At 31.7% G+C, this 19,392-nt stretch overlaps 1 protein-coding gene and 1 pseudogene across 1 annotated transcript; both read right to left on the bottom strand.

The window, feature by feature from the left end:
- Positions 1 to 723: 723 nt before the first annotated feature.
- On the bottom strand, positions 724 to 1,500 carry LOC138338989 (dirigent protein 22-like). Its single transcript, XM_069290154.1, has one exon. The coding sequence runs from the start codon at positions 1,422 to 1,424 to the stop codon at positions 843 to 845; it is 582 nt and encodes a 193-aa protein (XP_069146255.1). The 5' UTR covers positions 1,425 to 1,500; the 3' UTR covers positions 724 to 842.
- Positions 1,501 to 5,739: 4,239 nt separating this feature from the next.
- LOC101247421 (dirigent protein 22-like) lies at positions 5,740 to 6,526 on the bottom strand (annotated as a pseudogene).
- Between the last annotated feature and the right edge of the window lie 12,866 nt (positions 6,527 to 19,392).

The following is a 19,392-nucleotide window of genomic DNA, read 5'->3' as shown; positions in this document are numbered from 1 at the left end:
ACAGTATGTCTTAATCACTTTAAAGCATTTGTCATATGTTCTTATAATTATAATTATTTACTAAAAATATTAGTTCTATTTGATAACATTATATACTATTTAGACAATATACACCTACAATACACGTATCGTGAAACTAGTAAATTAAAACGAAGAAAGCACTATCTTCGGCCCAATTATTAGAAATGTAGAGTAGGTTGGTCACCTAATTATTGTTGCCCATCGCATTCCCATGTGAGGAACAATTAGTGACTTCTTTGTTTTTGCTTAATGAACTCCTTAAACTTTATGTTTCTTTAGTCTATATGATGAAATATTTTTATTGCACAATTCATTTTAGTTTATCTTTAGACAATGACAATTTATTTCAACTGTATGTGTATCTTTTTGGACAGATAAATTGAAAAAATATTGGATGAATAATATTTTTTGTAATTCTAAACATGATTTAAAAAATAAATTTAACCTGAAAATATGACCTAAAATAAGAATGAATTTAGTAAAAGTTAAGTTTATATATATTATTTAGAAATGTTACATAGAAATATTATTCATATGACAACGTGTGCATCACACCTTCTTGAACTTGTTCCAAGTAATCAACTATATTGAAAATAATTTGAGTTTAAATATATATATATATATATATATATATATATATATATATATATATATATATATATATATATATATATATATATATGACAACGTGTGCATCACACCTTCTTTAAATATCTTATTTCATTGTTCAAAACACATACATCTTAATCCTTAACACAAACTAAAGTAGAGAAACTATATAGGAAATATTCCAAATGAAGGCAAAGCTTCAAATAATTAAATTAATGTGAGTAATGCAGGACCATAACATTATACTCAACAATAGCATCCCCACTAGTCATATTGATCCAATAGGTTTTCGCGGTGGCGATTCCTTGAGCCAACCGAAAAACTCCAGAACCACCAACGATAGGCATTTCACGATACTTGTTCATTACTGGGTTTCGACCAAGTATACTCAGCGTGCTACCGTTATACTTGCCAGTTGTAAACACAAAGTTGAGGGTCATGAGAAGACCAGACTCATTTTGATCAGCTGCACCATAAATCCCTTGGGCTCGACCCACTATAGTCGAGTTGGGCTCTGGTCCAACCGTTAATGGGTCATCCGCCATTGCAACAAACCCAAAAAAAGTTGGGGATTTAGTAGTCATGTTGGCCTGGGCTATTTGGATCGCAGTTGGATTTTTCCCACTAACTATGTCATGAAAATAGAAATGAAACTTAGTTACCTTTTGCTTTGCATGAGGAAGTTTCTTGAACCATTTTCCAACAGCCTTGGGTCCTAATTCAACACCTTGAGTCATTGGCATGACCATAACAACTATGAAGCAAAACAATAAAACTAAACTTGTTTTTCCCATCTCTTGATTTTTCCAAGTCTTAACTATTTGAGAAGAGTTCAATTAGTTGTAGATATGAAAAAATGAGTATTAGTATTTATATATGTGGTGTGTGAGTGGAAACTTGGTCGTTAAAAAATTAAAAATATTTAGTTCCTTTTCATTTAGACTAGTAGAATATAAGTTGTTAGGTACCTGTGTTTGGTACAAAAAGAAAATATTTTCTTTAAAAAATAAGTGAATTTTATATTTTATCGCACAGATGCAGTGGTGGATCTTAGGATTTCAAGTGTGTGGATGCTCAAGTTAAAAATATAAAAAGTACATGTCAAGTGTGAGATTCGAACTCAAATTTAGCAACACATAAGAGCCTTAAGCATTCACACAAGAGATAATGGACTAGTTAAATCATTTGGTTATTAGATGCTCTATGATAATTTTATACAAATACCTCTTAATCTCGAGTTTTTGACTAAAATGAGCTATTTTAAAAATCAATTTACCTAATTAATATATCTTTAATTTTTTTTTACAAAAATAGTATAAACGTACTTTATGGTAACGTTTTAGGATATTTTCATTATAAAAATTCAACGGACAAAAAGTTAACGGGTTGACGACGTTAAACGCATAAACGTAACTGTGAGTAACGTTTTAGGTGTAAAACGTTACTCAAGAGTACGTTTTTGGAGAATCCAATCACGGGCCACTGACTCCAATCCTGCAAAGGCGGAGTCAAATCATTCAACTGCAAAATGTTACTATGAGTAACGTTTTGCACCTAAAATGTTACTTTGACTTCCGTTTCTTAAGAATCTAATCACGGGCCTTCGACTTCTGCAAATTTAGAATATATTTAGCTATAAAACGTTACTCACAGTGACATTTTACCTTAAAAACGTTGCTTTCAATTACAACACTCCGTTAAAGTCATATTCCTCAATTTTTCAAACTGACCAAAGTGATTATAAATAAATGTTGTTGTAATATTTTGCATGTTCAAATATAATTCAGCAAAAATTTTCGTTGTGTGGTCCATTTTAAAAATAATATTCACAAAATTTCATCGGGTATGATACATTTAAATGTATGTCATATTGATGTTAATCCAATTAATATTTTTATATAACATTATAAATCATATAAATAAAATCAAAGATTTTCATAATACCAATTGCATGTAAATTGAACTGTTGAAAGTATATATATAGGTACGCGTTTCATAATACCAATTGCATGTAAATCAAAGGTTGTGAATATTATTTTTAAAATGGACCGCACAAGGAAAATTTTTGTTGAATTATATTTGAACATGCAAAATATTACAACAACATTTATTTATAATCATTTTGGTCAGTTTGAAAAATTGAGGAATATGTCTTTAACAGAGTGTTGTAATTGAAAGCAACGTTTTTAAAGTAAAACGTCACTGTGAGTAACGTTTTATAGCTAAATATATTCTACATTTGCAGAAGTCGAAGGCCCTTGATTAGATTCTTAAGAAACGGGAGTCAAAGTAACATTTTAGGTGTAAAACGTTACTCGTAATAACGTTTTACAGTTGAATGATTTGACTCCGCCTTTGCAGGATTGGAGTCAGTGGCCCATGATTGGATTCTCCAAAAACGTACTCTTGAGTAACGTTTTACACCTAAAACGTTACTCACAGGTACGTTTATGTGTTTAACGTCGTCAACCCGTTAACTTTTTGTCCGTTGAATTTTTATAATGAAAATATTCTAAAACGTTACCATAAAGTACGTTTATACTAGTTTTGTAAAAAAATTAAAAACATATTATTTTAGTGAATTGGTTTTTAAAATAGCTCATTTTGGTCAAAAACTCTCTTAATCTCTATATAGATATATATATTTCGAGACGAGATTAATGGGTGCTCGAACACCCGAATAACACCACATAGATCCGCCCCTGCACAGATGTTATATGTAAGCTAGCTAGTAAACAATAGAGTCCGCATTTCCTAACAAAGACTATTTCATACTCATGGAAACTAAAATATGAATTTTTTTAATTTAATAAAGCATTTAATTACTACTCCACCACAATCCTGATACGTGGAAAGTATATATCCTATACAGCTCAGATATATGTACTGTCCGTAAACTCTAAATAATTAATATGGATTACACTAATCTGCATGTTCCAGCAAAAGGTTATTTAATTTTAGACAGGATCATAGGATGATTAGTTTGACATTGATGATTGAACCACGTTGTGTGAACAACGTGACAACAACTTATTTTTGGACAACAACATTATTTGATCTTTTTCTTACGATAACTTTCAAATTTTGAGATTCAAATAATTTTTTTTGATAATAATTTTGTTTAGTGTTATAAATATCTTCGATCGTTCATTATAGTTATTTATAATATTTTTTTGATGATTTTTAAATATGTAAGTTTTATTAAAAACTTAGTAATTTCATGCCCGATTATGCAGATCAAAACAAACTATTTAACTCTCTAAATTTGAACTATGTCATATAAATTGAAACAAAAAAATATTATATAAAAAAAAAGGTTGGTATGTTATTTATTTATTTAATAAAATCGACTCGATGAGTCAGAGTTGTTTATTTTTTAAAATAATTATTTTAATTATACCGACCTCATGAATAATTAATTTCTTTAATAGCAATTTAAATTTTTTTTTTTTCAGAAAAAACCTCCTCATGTTGGCCATCATCCCCCCCCCCCCCCCGAGAAAAAAAATCGCACTAAAATATTGTTTTTTCCCAATTGCCAATTTAATCTAATTCAATAAATAGACAATATAATCAGTTAAATCACCATAAAATATATATAATTCCTAGCTAGCTTGCGAGGTTTCAATAATTTGGCTAGATAGCTCAACGATATTCTACTCCATGACCTATAGAATCTGCACTATTCATCGACAAATTATTTTTTCATTATGTTTTATCTAATTATTTCTTTCCAATTTATTTAATACTATTTTTATCTTTTTTTATTTACTGTATTCAACTTTTCATACCTTCTCTCTAGAGATGTGTATTTTCTCTTCATATATCCAAATTATTTCAACCTTATTATCCTCATTTTGTTCACCACAAAGGCAACTCACCATGTATCAAATATAGTCATTCTTAATCTTATCTTAATGCGGATCATAAAAATAATCTGATACATTTATATTTCTCTATCACAAATATATATAGAGAGAGTCAAAATTTAAACATTCTATGTTCTAAATTCTAAAATAGCAATACAAATGTAATACACTAAAGAAAAAAGACATAAAGTAACCATTAAAGTTGTCTCGGATTTATAAAAAGACACTTTAACTTTGTAACTGTCCTATTACCTCACTAAACAATTATGAACCGGTATTATTATACCATTTTTTGATCAGCCCCAAATTTTAAGAAGCATGTGTGTTCACACATCAATCAATACATGACACGTGTTAATATAATTAAAAATATATTTTCTTTTTCATTTTAAGTTTTTTCTTTATTTTTTTCTCTCTCTTACTTTTTGGATTTTAATTTTGATTTATTTTAAATTTCATATTATCTTTCATCTTTTTCCATTTTTTTTCCTTCACCTCCCACCCCTCATGTCAAATTCGAATGTAATATAATGTTTAGATATAATTTTAAATTAAAGAGATAGTTAAGCTAATAGTAGTAAAAAGGGAAGACGAAATTGTGATAAAAAGTGACATTTAAAGTGAAGATATTCAATTAAGATGAAAATGATTTTTTGAAGAAGAAGGAAGAAAGAAAAAGAAAAAAATAATAAGAAAAATAAGAAAATGTATTTTATAGCAAAATACTTGCAAAAATAAAATTATATTCGTTTTTTTGTTTGTTCACGCTCTTTAAGAGAGTGCATACACTCTCCATGCCAGGTGGATAATAAATGATGTAATAATATCAGTTTAATATTGTTTAGGGAGGTAATTGGACGCTTGCATAGTTTAGATGTCTTTTTGAAAATTCGGGACAACTTCAGATATCACTTTATGTCTTTTATAAATTTAATATTTGTGGCGTAATTATAAAATTTATACTAAAGCTACTAAATTCTATGGAATGGTAATATTTTGCTAGGAAAGGCTATGATAATTTCATAGTGATCACCCAAACATTATTTCTTCATCAAAAAATTATAGTATGTATAGATTAAATCTTACCTAAGTATACCACAAAAGCTTATTGCGTGACTAACAAAACATATGATAATTATTGTCAATACTTAAAAATCATTGAAATAATAGTATCATATTCAAAGAAAGATAACTATAAAAAAATCATCCAAAGCAAAATCTTGTAATAAAGGGCAAAAGATTTCATCAAATATTTTTAATAAATAGAAATATCCTTATAACTTCCAAAACATGATCAAAGTCTTATTTCAATGATTAAAGAAAAGTCAAAACACATATTTATCCTTCCAACAATACACATAAATTAAAGGAAATAATTATTACACATAAATTAAATTAATTACTATTCGTAATGCAGTACCACAACATGATACTCAACCACAGCATCTCCACTAGTCGTATTGAACGAATAAGTATTCGCAGTCGCAATTCCTTGAGCCAATCGAAAAACTCCAGAACCACCAATGATAGGCATCTCACGATACTCATGAAATAAAGGGTTTCGACCAAGCATACTCAACGTGCTACCATTATACTCACCACTTGTAAACACAAAATTAAGAGTCATGAGAAGGCTAAACTCATTTTGATCTGCTGAACCATAAAACCCTTGGGCTCGGCCCACTATTGGCGAGTTGGGGTCAGGTCCAACAGTAAGTTTATCGTCTATCATATTAACTATACCGAAAAAAATGGGGTTTAGCCGTCGTATTAGGCTGAGCTATTGTAATTGCTGTTGGATTTTTCCCGCTAACTACATCGTGATAATAGAAATGAAATTTAGTTAGCTTTTGCTTTGCATGTGGAATCTTCTCGAACCATTCTTCGACGGCTTTGGGTCCTAATTCAACGCATTGAGCCATTGGTATGGCTAAAATAACTATGAAACAAAATAATAGAATTAGCATTGTTTTTCCCATTTTCTCAATTTTTGATTTACTTGTATACAACAATATGAATATATTTATTTATATATATAGTGGGTGAATGGAGGACAAGAGGTATATTTTTACTTTTACTAAATATAGTTGGTCAAATACTTGTAATCTTGACACATTATTATAAGATCTCAGTTGATTTACAAAATATTTTTTTTATATAAAAATTTATAATATTTAATTTCTTTTGTTCTTTGTCCTCAAAACTATCTATATACTCTTAATTAATTAGTTCATTTTATTTCATTTTGTATTTTCCTCTTATATTTCATTACCTAAAACTTGATTTCTATAAAATTTATGTATAATTATAGTATAGCTAATTTTCTATAAATGGAAGAGGTGAGGTTATCCTTTTTCTGATTTGGTTACTCTTTTTGTCCATTTTTAATTGTAACGATTTTATAGAATTAAATTATAAGAATTTTGATTAATATTTTACGATGTTAAATTTCATTATATTGATATATAAAAAATTATAATTTATTGTACTTTTCGTATAGTTTTTGAATAGCTAATTTTTTTTAATTTAAAATATTAAATTAATGTAATCTAATTAACATTAAAATTAATCAAATTAATTTTTGAAAAGTGCATCATCACAATTAAAAGTAGATGGTGGGAGTATCGCAATATTTTTTTTGGATAAATATTAAATAAATTCATGAAAGAAAACTGAATTCAATGCAAGCATGAAAAAATTGCTTATTGGTCTTAATTATAATTAATACAATTAATTACTCTCTTTATTATATATTAAGTGTTACAAAATATTTGTATTATAGTAAATATATATCATGTGGAGTCCTTTTAGGATATGCTTAAGAGTCCTACTTGGAGACCAAGTTGGATTTCTCCTATAAATAGTGGATTCCTCTTTATTATAAATTCATTCTTCAAGAGAAATAATAAGTATTCTCTTCTCTCTACTTTTTTCTTCTTATTCTATAGTTTCATACCACGTTATATATCAGCACGAGACTCTACTTTCTTAAAAAGTGAAGGTTAGGTTTGAAGAATTAATAAGGTATTATTTATTCTTTTATTTTTAATTTTAATGGTCAATCTTACAAAACTAGAGTTCGTTACACTTCAAAGTTCGGGCAGGAACTACCTCTTATGGGTGTTGGATGCTGAAATCTACCTTGATGCAATGAGTCTCGGAGACACCATAAAAGAAGAAAATAAGGCATCAAAGCAAAAATATGCACGAGAAATGATATTCTAACGTCATCTTCTTGACGAAATTCTGAAAATCGAATATATGATAGTTAAGGACCCACTTGTTTTGTGGAAAAACCTAAAAGAAAGATATGACCACTTGAAGATGGTCATACATCCAAAGGCACGAATGATTGGATGCATCTAAGGCTACAAGACTTTAAGTCTATACATGAGTATAATTCTGTCATGTTCAGAATCACTTCTCAGTTGAAATTATGTGGAGAAATGGTTAGTGAAATTGATATGGTTAAAAAGACATTATCCACTTTTCATGCCTCAAATGTGCTCTTGCATCAAAAATATCGAGAGAAAGATTTCAAAAAATATTCTGAACTAATTTCTCATCTTCTTGTGGCTGAGCAAAATAATGATTTATTATTGAAAAATCATGAAAATCGTCCTACTAGATCTGAACCCCTTCATGAAGTGAATGAGTCGTACGCTCACCATGCTAGGCGTGGAAAAGGTTGCGGCCCTAATCGTGGACGCGATCGTAGACGTGAACGTGATCGTGATTATGGTCAAGAACGTAATTCTTTTCTTGATGTTAATCATTCATCAAATATAAAGTAAAAAAAAAGGATGAGAAATGTGAAGCAACTGAGGAAGGTTGTTTTTGATGTGGTGGAAGAGGTCATTATGCACATGATTGTCGTATTCCCAAACACTTTATTGAGCTTTATCAAGAATCGCTAAAGAAGAAAGAAAAATTCTGAGGCAAATTTTATCTCTGAAAATCAAGTCGACATCACGCACTTGGATGTAGCGGATTTCTTCGCACATCCTGAAGGAAAGATAAATCACTTAATTGGTGATGGTTCTGTGAACATGGAAGAGTGATTTTTTTTTGTAGTAGTTATTAATAAATTTCATGTAATAATAGTTGTTTGCATGAGTATTAGTATTTTTAATTATTTTAGTCATATTTTTATAGTTCATTAGCTTGTCCCATCTTAAGTAAATAATATATATTTTTTCATTGATTTATTTATATGATTTTAATATGATAGTGTTACTCAAATACTAAAATTAATCATGTGTTTGTATTATATTAGGTCTTTAACTTGATCTAATGATAAAAACATGTAGTCTGTTATTAACTAGGATTAAATAATAATTTTTATTTTATTTTTTCCTAACAACTCATTTTTGACTTAAAGGAAACAATAAATTAAGGCTCAATTTTTAATATTCAATTATTAGTTTATTACTTTGAATATATTGTATCCTTTTGACAACACTAATATTTAATATGTATTTATTTTATGTATGTCATTTCATGTGAAGATATGGATAATTCTAAAAATATATTATCGAAATATGAAGACATTTGCTTGATTGATTCTGGTACAACACATACAATATTTAAACCTAAGGAATATTTTTCTCATTTAAGTATGAGAAAAATAAATGTTACTATAATTTTTGGTAGTACTAATATGATTGAGGGTCTTGGAAGAGCCATTATAATTTTACCAAGGAACTAAACTCATCATTAATCATACTATGATTTCTTCAAAATCTAAGAGAAACTTGTTGAGTTTTAAAGATATATGTGAAAATGGTTATCATATTCAACCAATGGATGAAATAAATCTTGAATATCTTGGTATCACCAAGAATGTCTATGGGCAGAGATGTGTTATAGAAAAGTTCCCTATTTTATCTTCTAGCTTGTATTGGATAAATATTAGTGCAATTGAGGTACATTTTATAGTAAATAAGAAGTCCACTGATTCCAATACATTTGTACTTTGGCATAATCATCTAGGACATCTTGGGTCTATAATGATGAGATGAATTATAGAAAATTCGAATGGACATCCATTAAAGGACCTAAAAGTTCTTTTAGATGGTGAATTTTCTTGTACTGCTTGTTATCAAGTTAAGTTAATTGTGAGACCATCACCAATGAAAGTTGAGATTGAGTCCCTTGAGTTCTTGCAACGTATACATGGGGATATTTGTGGACCTATTCACCCACCTAATGGGTCATTTAGATACTTTATGGTTCTAGTTTATGCTTCTTCTTGATGGTCTCATGTGTGCCTATTGTCATCTCATAACTTGGCATTTGTAAAATTATTGGCACAAATAATAAGGTTAAGGACACACTTTCCTGGTAATCAGATTAAGTCCATTCGTTTTGATATTGCTGCAGAGTTTTCATCCCAATCATTTAATGATTATTGTTTAGTAATTAAGATAAAAGTTGAACACTCCGTTGCTCATGTTCATACTCAGAATGATCTCGCTGAGTCATTAATTAAACATCTGCAATTAATAGCAAGATCATTGCTTATGAAAACTAGGTTGCTCACTTCTGTGTGGGGACATGTAATTTTTTGCATGTTGCAACACTTATTTGTCTCAGATCGACAAGTTATCATAAGGTTTCTCCGTTGCAATTGGTTATGGGTCAAGAACCTAATATATCCCATCTAGGAATTTTTGAATGTGTTGTACATGTGCCTGTGGCACCACCAAACTGCACTAAGGTGGACCCTCAAAGAAGGTTAGGAATATATTTTGGGTTTGAGTCACCCTCCATTATTCGATAACTTGAACCATTGACTGGAGACATGCTTACTGCTTGATTTACAGATTACCGATTTGATGAGACAGTTTTCGCAAAATTAGGGGGAGAGAATAGTGAAATAAAACGAAAAAATTTTGTGAAAAAATTTATCATTATCTCATCTTGATCCATATTCTTCTATTTGTGAGCAAGAAGTATAAAAGATTATTCATCTACAGAAAATAGCAAATCAAATGTCACATGCATTTACAGATTTAAAAAGGATTACTAAATCACATTCCTGCAGAGAATGTCCCAATTCAAATTGATGTCCCTATAGGACCATCCACTAGTGTCATAGTTGATGAGTGAAAAGCACGTCTAAAGCTTGGTAGACCGTTGGATTTTAAGGATCATAATCCTAGAAAAAGAAAAATTAAATGTCAAGATGACACTATTAAAGAATCTTATATGGAAGTTCAAAATTTGAGTAATCTGATATTCATGAAAGAATTGATGAACTTGAAACTAAAGAAAATAATGAACTGTCCATAAATTTAAGAGATGTTGAAACTAATCTGAATCGATCAGAAATAGTGGTTGATTATGTCTTTGCATATAATGTTTCAATAAATATCATGCAAGATAATTAGAATTTTTCAATCTCAATCTATTATATAATGTCGATAAATAAATGATTGGCCAAAATGACAAGAAACAATTCAATCACAGTTGAATTCACTTGCCAAGCGTGAAGTTATTGGACCTATAATTCAAACATCATATGGTATTAAAACTGTTGGTTGTTAATGAAATTTTTGTGCTAAAAATTAAATACAAAGATATAAAGCACGCCTTGTGGCACAAGAGTTTTTTCAAAGGCCCGGCGTTGATTATGAAGAGATATACTCACCTGTTATGGATGCAATAACATTGCGTTATCTCATTAGTTTCACAATCCATGAGTAACTTGAAATTCATTTGATGAGTGTGGTTATAGCCTACCTTTATGGATCACTTGATAATGAGATATACATGAAAATTCCTGAAGGATTTGCGATGCCGAAATCATGTAACTCAAAATCTTGAGAAATGTATTCAATTAAATTGTAAAGATCATTATATGGTTTGGAGTAATATGAATGCATGTGGTATAACCGTGTTAGTGAGTATTTAATTAAGAAAGATTATACAAATGATGTAATTTGTCCATGTTCTATATTAGGAAAATAATATTGGAATTTGTTGTACTTGTTATTTATGTTGATGACATAAATCTTATTGGAACTTTAATAGAGTTTTAAAGACAATTGATTATTTAAAGAACGAATTTTAGATGAAAGATCTGGGAAGGACAAAATCATGTCTTGGTTTGCAAATTGAGCATTTGATAATTGATATTTTTGTTCATAAATATGCATACACAGAAAAACTGTTGAAAAGATTTTGTGTGGATGATGCGCATCCATTAAGTACACCGATGGCTGTCCGTTCACTCGATGTGAATAAGAATCCATTCCAACCTCAAGAAAAAGATGAGGAAATTCTTGGTTCTGAAGTACCATATCTTAGTGTCATTGGTGCACTAATGTATCTTGCTAATATTACAAAGCCTGATAAAGCTTTTGCTGTTAATTTGTTAACAAGGTATAGTTCTGCTCCTACTAGGAGACATGAATGAGATCAAAATAATTTTGCGATATCTTATAGGGATAACTGATATGAGCTTATTTTATTCTAATAATTCTAGCCCCAATCTTGTTGGTAATGCTGATGCAGGATATTAATATTATCCACACAAAGCTCGATCCCAAACAGGCTATGTGTTTATATGTGGGGGACTGTCATATCTTGGAGATTTATAAAGCAGTCCATCATAGTCACTTCATCTAAGCATGTTGAGATAATAGCTATTCATGAAGCAAGTTGAAAATGTCTATGGTTAAGATCTATGATACATCTCATTCGAGAGAAATGTGGTTTGTAGTGTGATAAAATACCCACTATTTTATATGAAGATAATGCAGCATGCATAACACAACTTAAGGGAGGATTCATAAAAGGAGATAGAACAAAGCACATTTCACTAAAGTTTTTCTATACACATGAGCTTCAAAAGAATGGTGATATAACTGTAGAAAAGATTCGTTCAAGTACAATGTGGCTGATCTATTTTTCAAGTCTCTACCAACTGCAACTTTCAAGAAGATGATGCACAAGCTTAGAAGGCGAATATTCAAGTCTCTGGATTGATGTTCTCATAGGAGGTATTAATACGCGTTGTAATCTTTTTTTCTTACGAGGTTTTGTCCCATTGAGTTTTCCTTATAAGGTTTTTAATGAGGCAACCAAGATGCGTATTAATAGATATGTGTACTCTTTTTCTTATACTAGAGTTTTTCTTTTCTTAAAGTTATTTTTAGTAAGGTTTTTGACGAGGCACATCATCTATGAATTAGACATTCAGAGGGAGTGTTATAAAGTATTTGTATTATAGTGAATGTCTATCATATGTAGTCCTTTTAGGATATGGTTATGAATCCTACTTGGGGACCAAGTTAGATTTCTCCTATGAATAGAGGGCTAATGTCCGAGGCTATTTACTCAACCTCATGGGACAACCTTGAATGCTTGCACATCCCTTCAAATGCTCAGTCCTAAACAACCAAACGATCAACCAAATGTGTATCAACAAGACGGCCAAAATAGTTCACTAAAACAGCCAAGCAAGGGGGACAATCAGAAAGCTAAGTTGGGAGGCAAATGCCAATTTTTCAAGATATATTTATTCAAGTTTTTTTTACAAAAGTAATCTGCCTAAAATAACTATACAAGCTCCTTTTTAAATCAGTCAAAACGTTGGGTAGCAAAACCCAAAAAGAAAAGCTATAAAAGGAAACTTTACAAAAAGACAGCAGACTGCTTTATTGCCAAAAGAGGAAACTGCTCCATCAGTTGTTGTCCCATCCTTGGGGGGCGGGGGGGCGGGGGGGCGTCCTTGTCTTGGCAAGGTGAGCATTAATTGCTCATCTTAGCCTATAAGCAACCCCCAATGGCTGATCTGAAAAGTAGCATGTGTTCTTGACCCTTGGTCTGAAGATTGGCATGTGTTATTGACCCTCCGTATCGCGATCTGCCTCTGCCACATTGACGAAGGTGTTGAAATTGTTGGATTTTAATGTAACGCCTTGCGGAGCGGTACACACTCCCCCACCTGATTTGGCGACGACCCCGATGCCACACAGCTGCAACTAATTGTGGACCTTGCCGCGAAATTGCCACAAGTCCTCATACTTCTTCCATATTGCCTCCTTCGGTGCTGTCCCTTTCCAAGAACAAGGAACTGTGAGCTTGATTTTTTCCAACCTTTGCCATGAACAAGTTGATGATAAATGATGGCTTTGATCTGTTTGTCCACTGTCAGCGGTGTGACAAAAATTCGAGCTCTCTCGGGCTACCCCCGCTCATTGTCTTCCATGTCTTCAAAGTATGGTTTCAGTTGGCTAGCATGGAAGACAGGATGGATCTTCAAGTGGTGTGGCATATCAACTCAATATGAAGTCTTTCCAGCCTTGACAATAATCTCGAAAGGGCCCTCATTCTTGCGAATCAAACTTTGACTCACATTCTGCAATGATTTAAACAATCCAGGATTGAGTTTCACCATACCTCGTTCCCCAATTATTTAGTCAAGTGGGCGCCGCTTCTGATCAGCAAATTTCTTCATTTTCCGGGCTGCCTTATCAAGATATGACCGTGCAAGGTCAACATGCTCCTCCCAGGATTTCTCCATATGATAGGCACCAAGACTTCTCAAGCCGACGTCAATGGGGAAAGATTGGGGTGTGTTAGGTTGTTGCCCCGTTACCGCCTCCTTACCAATTCAAAAGGGCTCCTTCCCGTTGCTTTGCTCTGCTGCAAATTATATGAAAATTGGGCGGTGTCAAGCAGCTTGGCCCAATCCTTTTGGTTTGCAATGATATAGTGTCGTAAGTAACATTCCTAAAGCACGTTAATACGCTCGGTCTGCCCATCCGTATGTGGATGAAAGCTAGTCGAAAAATGTAACTCCGACCCTAATAGACTGAACAATTCTGTCCAAAGCGTGCCGTTGAATCGAGGGTCTCGCAGGAAGATACGAGCTTCCTCCAAAATCTTCGTCTTGCCTTGCTGGGCTAAGATGAGGAGTTGTTTTGCCATGGGATCATGATGCATGCCTTCCCTTATCTCGTCAACAATAGTGTTGCAATTCGAGCTCACGATCGCAACCAAGGCAGCCTTGCGACTAAGCATGTCGGCTACAACATTAGCCTTCCCCGACTTATACTCAAAAGTGAAATTGAACTTAGCCAAGAAGTCTTGCCAATGTGCTTGTTTGGCAGTCAGTTTCTTTTGAGACTGGAAGTATGTTGTCGCGACGTTGTCCGTCTTGACAACAAAACGAGCACGCAACACATAATGAAGCCAAGTTCTTAGGCGATGAACTACGACCGTCATGAAACGAATAACTCCATTTTGCATCATTCAATTTTCTGCTTTCAATTATCGGGTGGCCCTCTTGCATTAGGACGCCACCAATAGCAAAATTCGAAGCATCCGTATGAACTTCAAATGACTTAGTGAAATCAGGCAGTACCAAAACCGACTCATCCGTAACTGCTGCCTTAAGTTTCTCGAATGTAGTTTGGCAAGCCTCACTCCACTCCCACTTACAATTCTTTTTCAATAAAATTCAGTGAGTGGAGCAGCAATAGCCGAGTAGCTAAAATGAAACGCTGATAATAGTTGGCGAGGCCAAGGAAATACCGCAACTCGGGTACCTTCATTGGGGCCTCCCAATTTTGAATTGCCTCTACCTTGTCTCCGTCCATCCTTATCTCACCATGACTGATCGTGTGTCCGAGGAATTGGACATTAGGCTGGGCAGAACTGCACTTCTCTCGCTTCACGCACAAGTCGTTGTCGCGCAAAACATTGAACACCTTGCACAAGTGTTCCACATGATCCTCCATGCTGTTGCTATAGACAACAATGTCATCCAAGTTGATGACCACAAACTGATCCAAGTAAGGATGGAACAACTTGTTCATCAATTTACAAATTTTCGCCGATGCATTTGTCAAGCCAAAGGGCATGACCAGCCACTCAAAAGTATCATAACGAGTCACACAAGTTGTCTTGGGTTCATCACCTTCGGCAATCCGAACTTTGTAATAACCTTTCCTCAAGTCCATCTTCGTGAATACCTTGTCCTGTCCTAATCGATCAAACAAGTCAACAATCAAACGAATGAGATATTTGTTCTTCACCATGACCTTGTTGAGGGCCCGGTAATCGATACACTAATGCATCGTCCCTTCCGCTTGTCACGAGGCTATTTTCTCAACCTCGTAGGACAACCTTGAATGCTTGCACATCCCTTCAAATGCTCAGTCCTAAACAACCAAACGATCAACCAAAGGTGTATCAACAAGACGACTAAAATAGTCCACTAAAACAGCCAAGCAAGGGGGCCAATCGGAAAGCTAAGTTGGGAGGCAAATGCTAATTTTTCAAGATATATTTATTCTTATTTTTTTACTTTAGTAATCTGCCTAAAAACTCTATACAAGCCCCTCTTCAAATCAGTCAAAACGTTGGGAAACAAAACTAAAAAAGAAAAGCTATAAAAGGAAACTTTACAAAATGGCAGCAGACTGCTTTATTGCCAAAAGAGGAAACTGCCCCATCAGTTGTTGTCTCATCCTCGCGGGGGGGGGGGGGGGGACGTCCTTGTCTTGGCAAGATGAGCATTAATTGCTCATCTTAGCCTACAAGCAACCCCCAATGGCTGATCTGAAAGTAGCATGTGTTTTTGACTCTTGGTCTGAAGATTGGCATGTGTCCTTGACCCTCTTTATCGCGATCTGCCTCGCCACGTTGATGAAGGTGTTGAAATCGTTGGATTTTAATGTAACGCCTTGCGGGGGTGATACAACTCCTCTTCATTGTAAATTCATTCATTAAGAGAAACAATAAGTCTTCTCTTCTCTTCTCTCTAGTTTCTTTTTCTTATTCTATAGTTTCATAACATTAATTGAACTTTTGAGTTTTTTTAATTGTTCAAAATAATTAAATTGTTAAAAGTTTCAAAAAAAATATGACTTTTTCATATTTGTCATTTCCTTTAATAAAGTTCTATATTTTCTTGGAGATAAATGCACTACTTATAAGATTATATTTACTCCTTGATTTGTCCATTTAGGATGTTCATCAATACTTGTTCAGTTTATAAAATTAATGAATATTTTTATCGTTTTGTGTCTTTTTTGCCCCTATTATTAAATACTATTCATTTTTCAATATTTAGTTGACTTATATTTAAGTAGGTTAATTAATTTGAAAAAATTACATTATCATTTACTTCTTTTAAATTCATATGGGCTGTGTCAAGTCAATAGTGAACAGCTGTTGTTGGATGGATAAAGTATGATATTACAAATGGACAATATTTTAAAAAATGATTTAAATTATGACTGAACTCAAGTATTTGAATTGGTACAAAATTACCCTCTTTCCACCTATCGACCCTAAAATATCCTGAAGATTGGCATGTGTCCTTGACCCTCTCTATCGTGATCTGCCTCGGCCACGTTGATGAAGGTGTTGAAATTGTTGGATTTTAATGTTACGCCTTGCGGGGTGATACAACTCCTCTTCATTTTAAATTTATTCATTAAGAGAAATAATAAGTCTTCTCTTCTCTTCTCTCTAGTTTCTTTTTCTTATTCTATATTTTCATAACATTAATTGAACTTTTGAGTTTTTTTAATTGTTCAAAATAATTAAATTGTTAAAAGTTTCAAAAATTATTATTTTTTCATATTTGTCATTTCCTTTAATAAAGTTCTATATTTTCTTGGTGATAAATGCACTACTTATAAGATTATATTTACTCCTTGATTTGTCCCTTTAGGATGTTCATCAATACTTGTTCCGTTTATAAAATTAATGAATATTTTTTCGTCTTGTGTCTATTTTGCCCCTACTATTAAATACTATTCATTTTCAATATTTAGTTGACTTATATTTAAGTAGGTTAATTAATTTGAAAAAATCACCTTATCATTTACTTCTTTTAAATTCATATGGGCTGTGTCAAGTCAATAGTGAACAACTGTTATTGGATGGATGAAGTATGATATTACAAATGGACAATATTTTAAAAAATGATTTAAATTATGAATGAACTTAAGTATTTAAATTGGTACAAAATTACCCTCTTTCCACCTATCGACCCTAAAATATCCTTGACCTTAATCTTTCGGCTCAAAAATACCCTTGACGTTAATCATTTGACTCATTTTCGCCCTTAGATTTAATAATTCCCTTAAAGTAAAATTATTAAATATTTATTTATTTATTTATTATATTGCTTAATGTGATTGGTTCAAATTTAAAACTTTCTCTAACAAATAATAAAATGATATTTTTTTAAAAATATATTTTTTCTATAGAACCAATTAGGTTCATATTTTGATTTAATACATTTGAAAATAATATTGAAAAATAATTAATTTCATGATATCTTCCTATTGACTATTTTAAGTCAACCTCAATTTGTTATAACGTAACCCAACTCATAAATGGGATCCAACTAAAATCCGTACTTACCCTGAATGACTGTCCATATAAAAATTTATTATTTTGATTAATATAAAATTTTATCTCATTTATCTAGGGGTGTGCATCGGTTGGTTTGGTTTGTTTTTATGTATTATTGGTCTGGTTATCGATTTTTGGTTTTTAAATATGCTAACCCAATAACAAACCAATAAGATATTCTATATCGGTTTTCGGTTTATTAGTTTTTGATCATAATCGGTTCGATTTTTAGTTTACCCAATAAGAAAATGTCCGTAAAATATTATATGCCTTCTTACTTCTCTAAATGCTTTGATATAGTGAAACTAAAAAGATAATGAGAAATTACAACAATAAGAGAAAATGTAGTACGAAGTCTATAATTACAAGTTATCACCAAAACATAGTATGGAATTTTTTATGTTAATCAAATTACGGACCTTTACAAAGTTGAAAATGCTACAACCTACAATTACAAACTAAAACTAAAATAAACTAGTCCAACAAGACTAAAACTAAAATCAAATAGCTTCAATTGTGAACCCCTTACTTTAATCTTTAGGTTTTGAGTAAATAGTAAAAACTTGTAAAGCGGCCTTGTGTGAAGTTGCTAGAGTACTAACAATTTGATAGAGTTATAGTGTCTAATTATGCATTAAATTATTAATATTTAATAACTAGGAGGGTAAAATTACTATCTTATTGGGTTATCGGTTTACCCAATAACCCAATAGTAAAACCGATACCGAACCAATAATCCAATAATTTTTTTTATAAACCCATTAAAAACTCAACAACCCTATAACAATAACCCAATAACATTTTTTTCGGTTCGATTTATCGATCAGTTCGATTTTTGCACACCCCTACAATTATCAAAATGTCTTGTTCATTTTCACTTTAATTTCTCTTTGTAATCTCTTATTGTTAATTAGGATATCCGAAACTCAAACTTAAAATGAGCTCACATATTTATATTCTTTTAATTAGTATTATTGTTATGATTGGATGAGGGTGGAATACGAAAAATGATTATTTTTATTTTTAATTTTAAATTTCGGGCACACAAAAGAATAATGTAATATTTGTATATATTTGCTTAGTTAACTCATCTTTTATTAAACTATTATTTCTACATAATGCATCATTATTTTCCTCCTTTTTTTCTCTCTTGTTTGTCATAAATTAAGAAAATATTAAATGATGGACAAGATTCAAATAGATTTTCTTTTTTGGAAGAAATAGAAAGTGAGGGTTCGAGGAGGAAGGAGTCTAGAGAGTGGATGTCCAACCTTTTTATAATTTTAAATTTACTATGTAATTCAAAATCAAGTCTAGAAAGTGGACGTCCGAAATATTTTAGGACCGATAGGTGGATGGAGGATTATTTTTTACCAATTCAAATTCATAAGGAGCATTTTAGACCCTTTTTCATTTAATTATATCTTAATTTTTTTTTTCATAATAAGTGTATATTTCCTCACAAATTCAGGAAAACTTTTGTGTATAATATAAACTTCACTAAATTGAA

Source organism: Solanum lycopersicum, chromosome 10 (assembly GCF_036512215.1).
Source record: "Solanum lycopersicum chromosome 10, SLM_r2.1".
Classification (NCBI taxonomy): Eukaryota; Viridiplantae; Streptophyta; class Magnoliopsida; order Solanales; family Solanaceae; genus Solanum; species Solanum lycopersicum.
The sequence above is the reverse complement of the archived record's forward strand: the minus strand, read 5'-3'. Positions and strand labels throughout refer to the sequence as shown.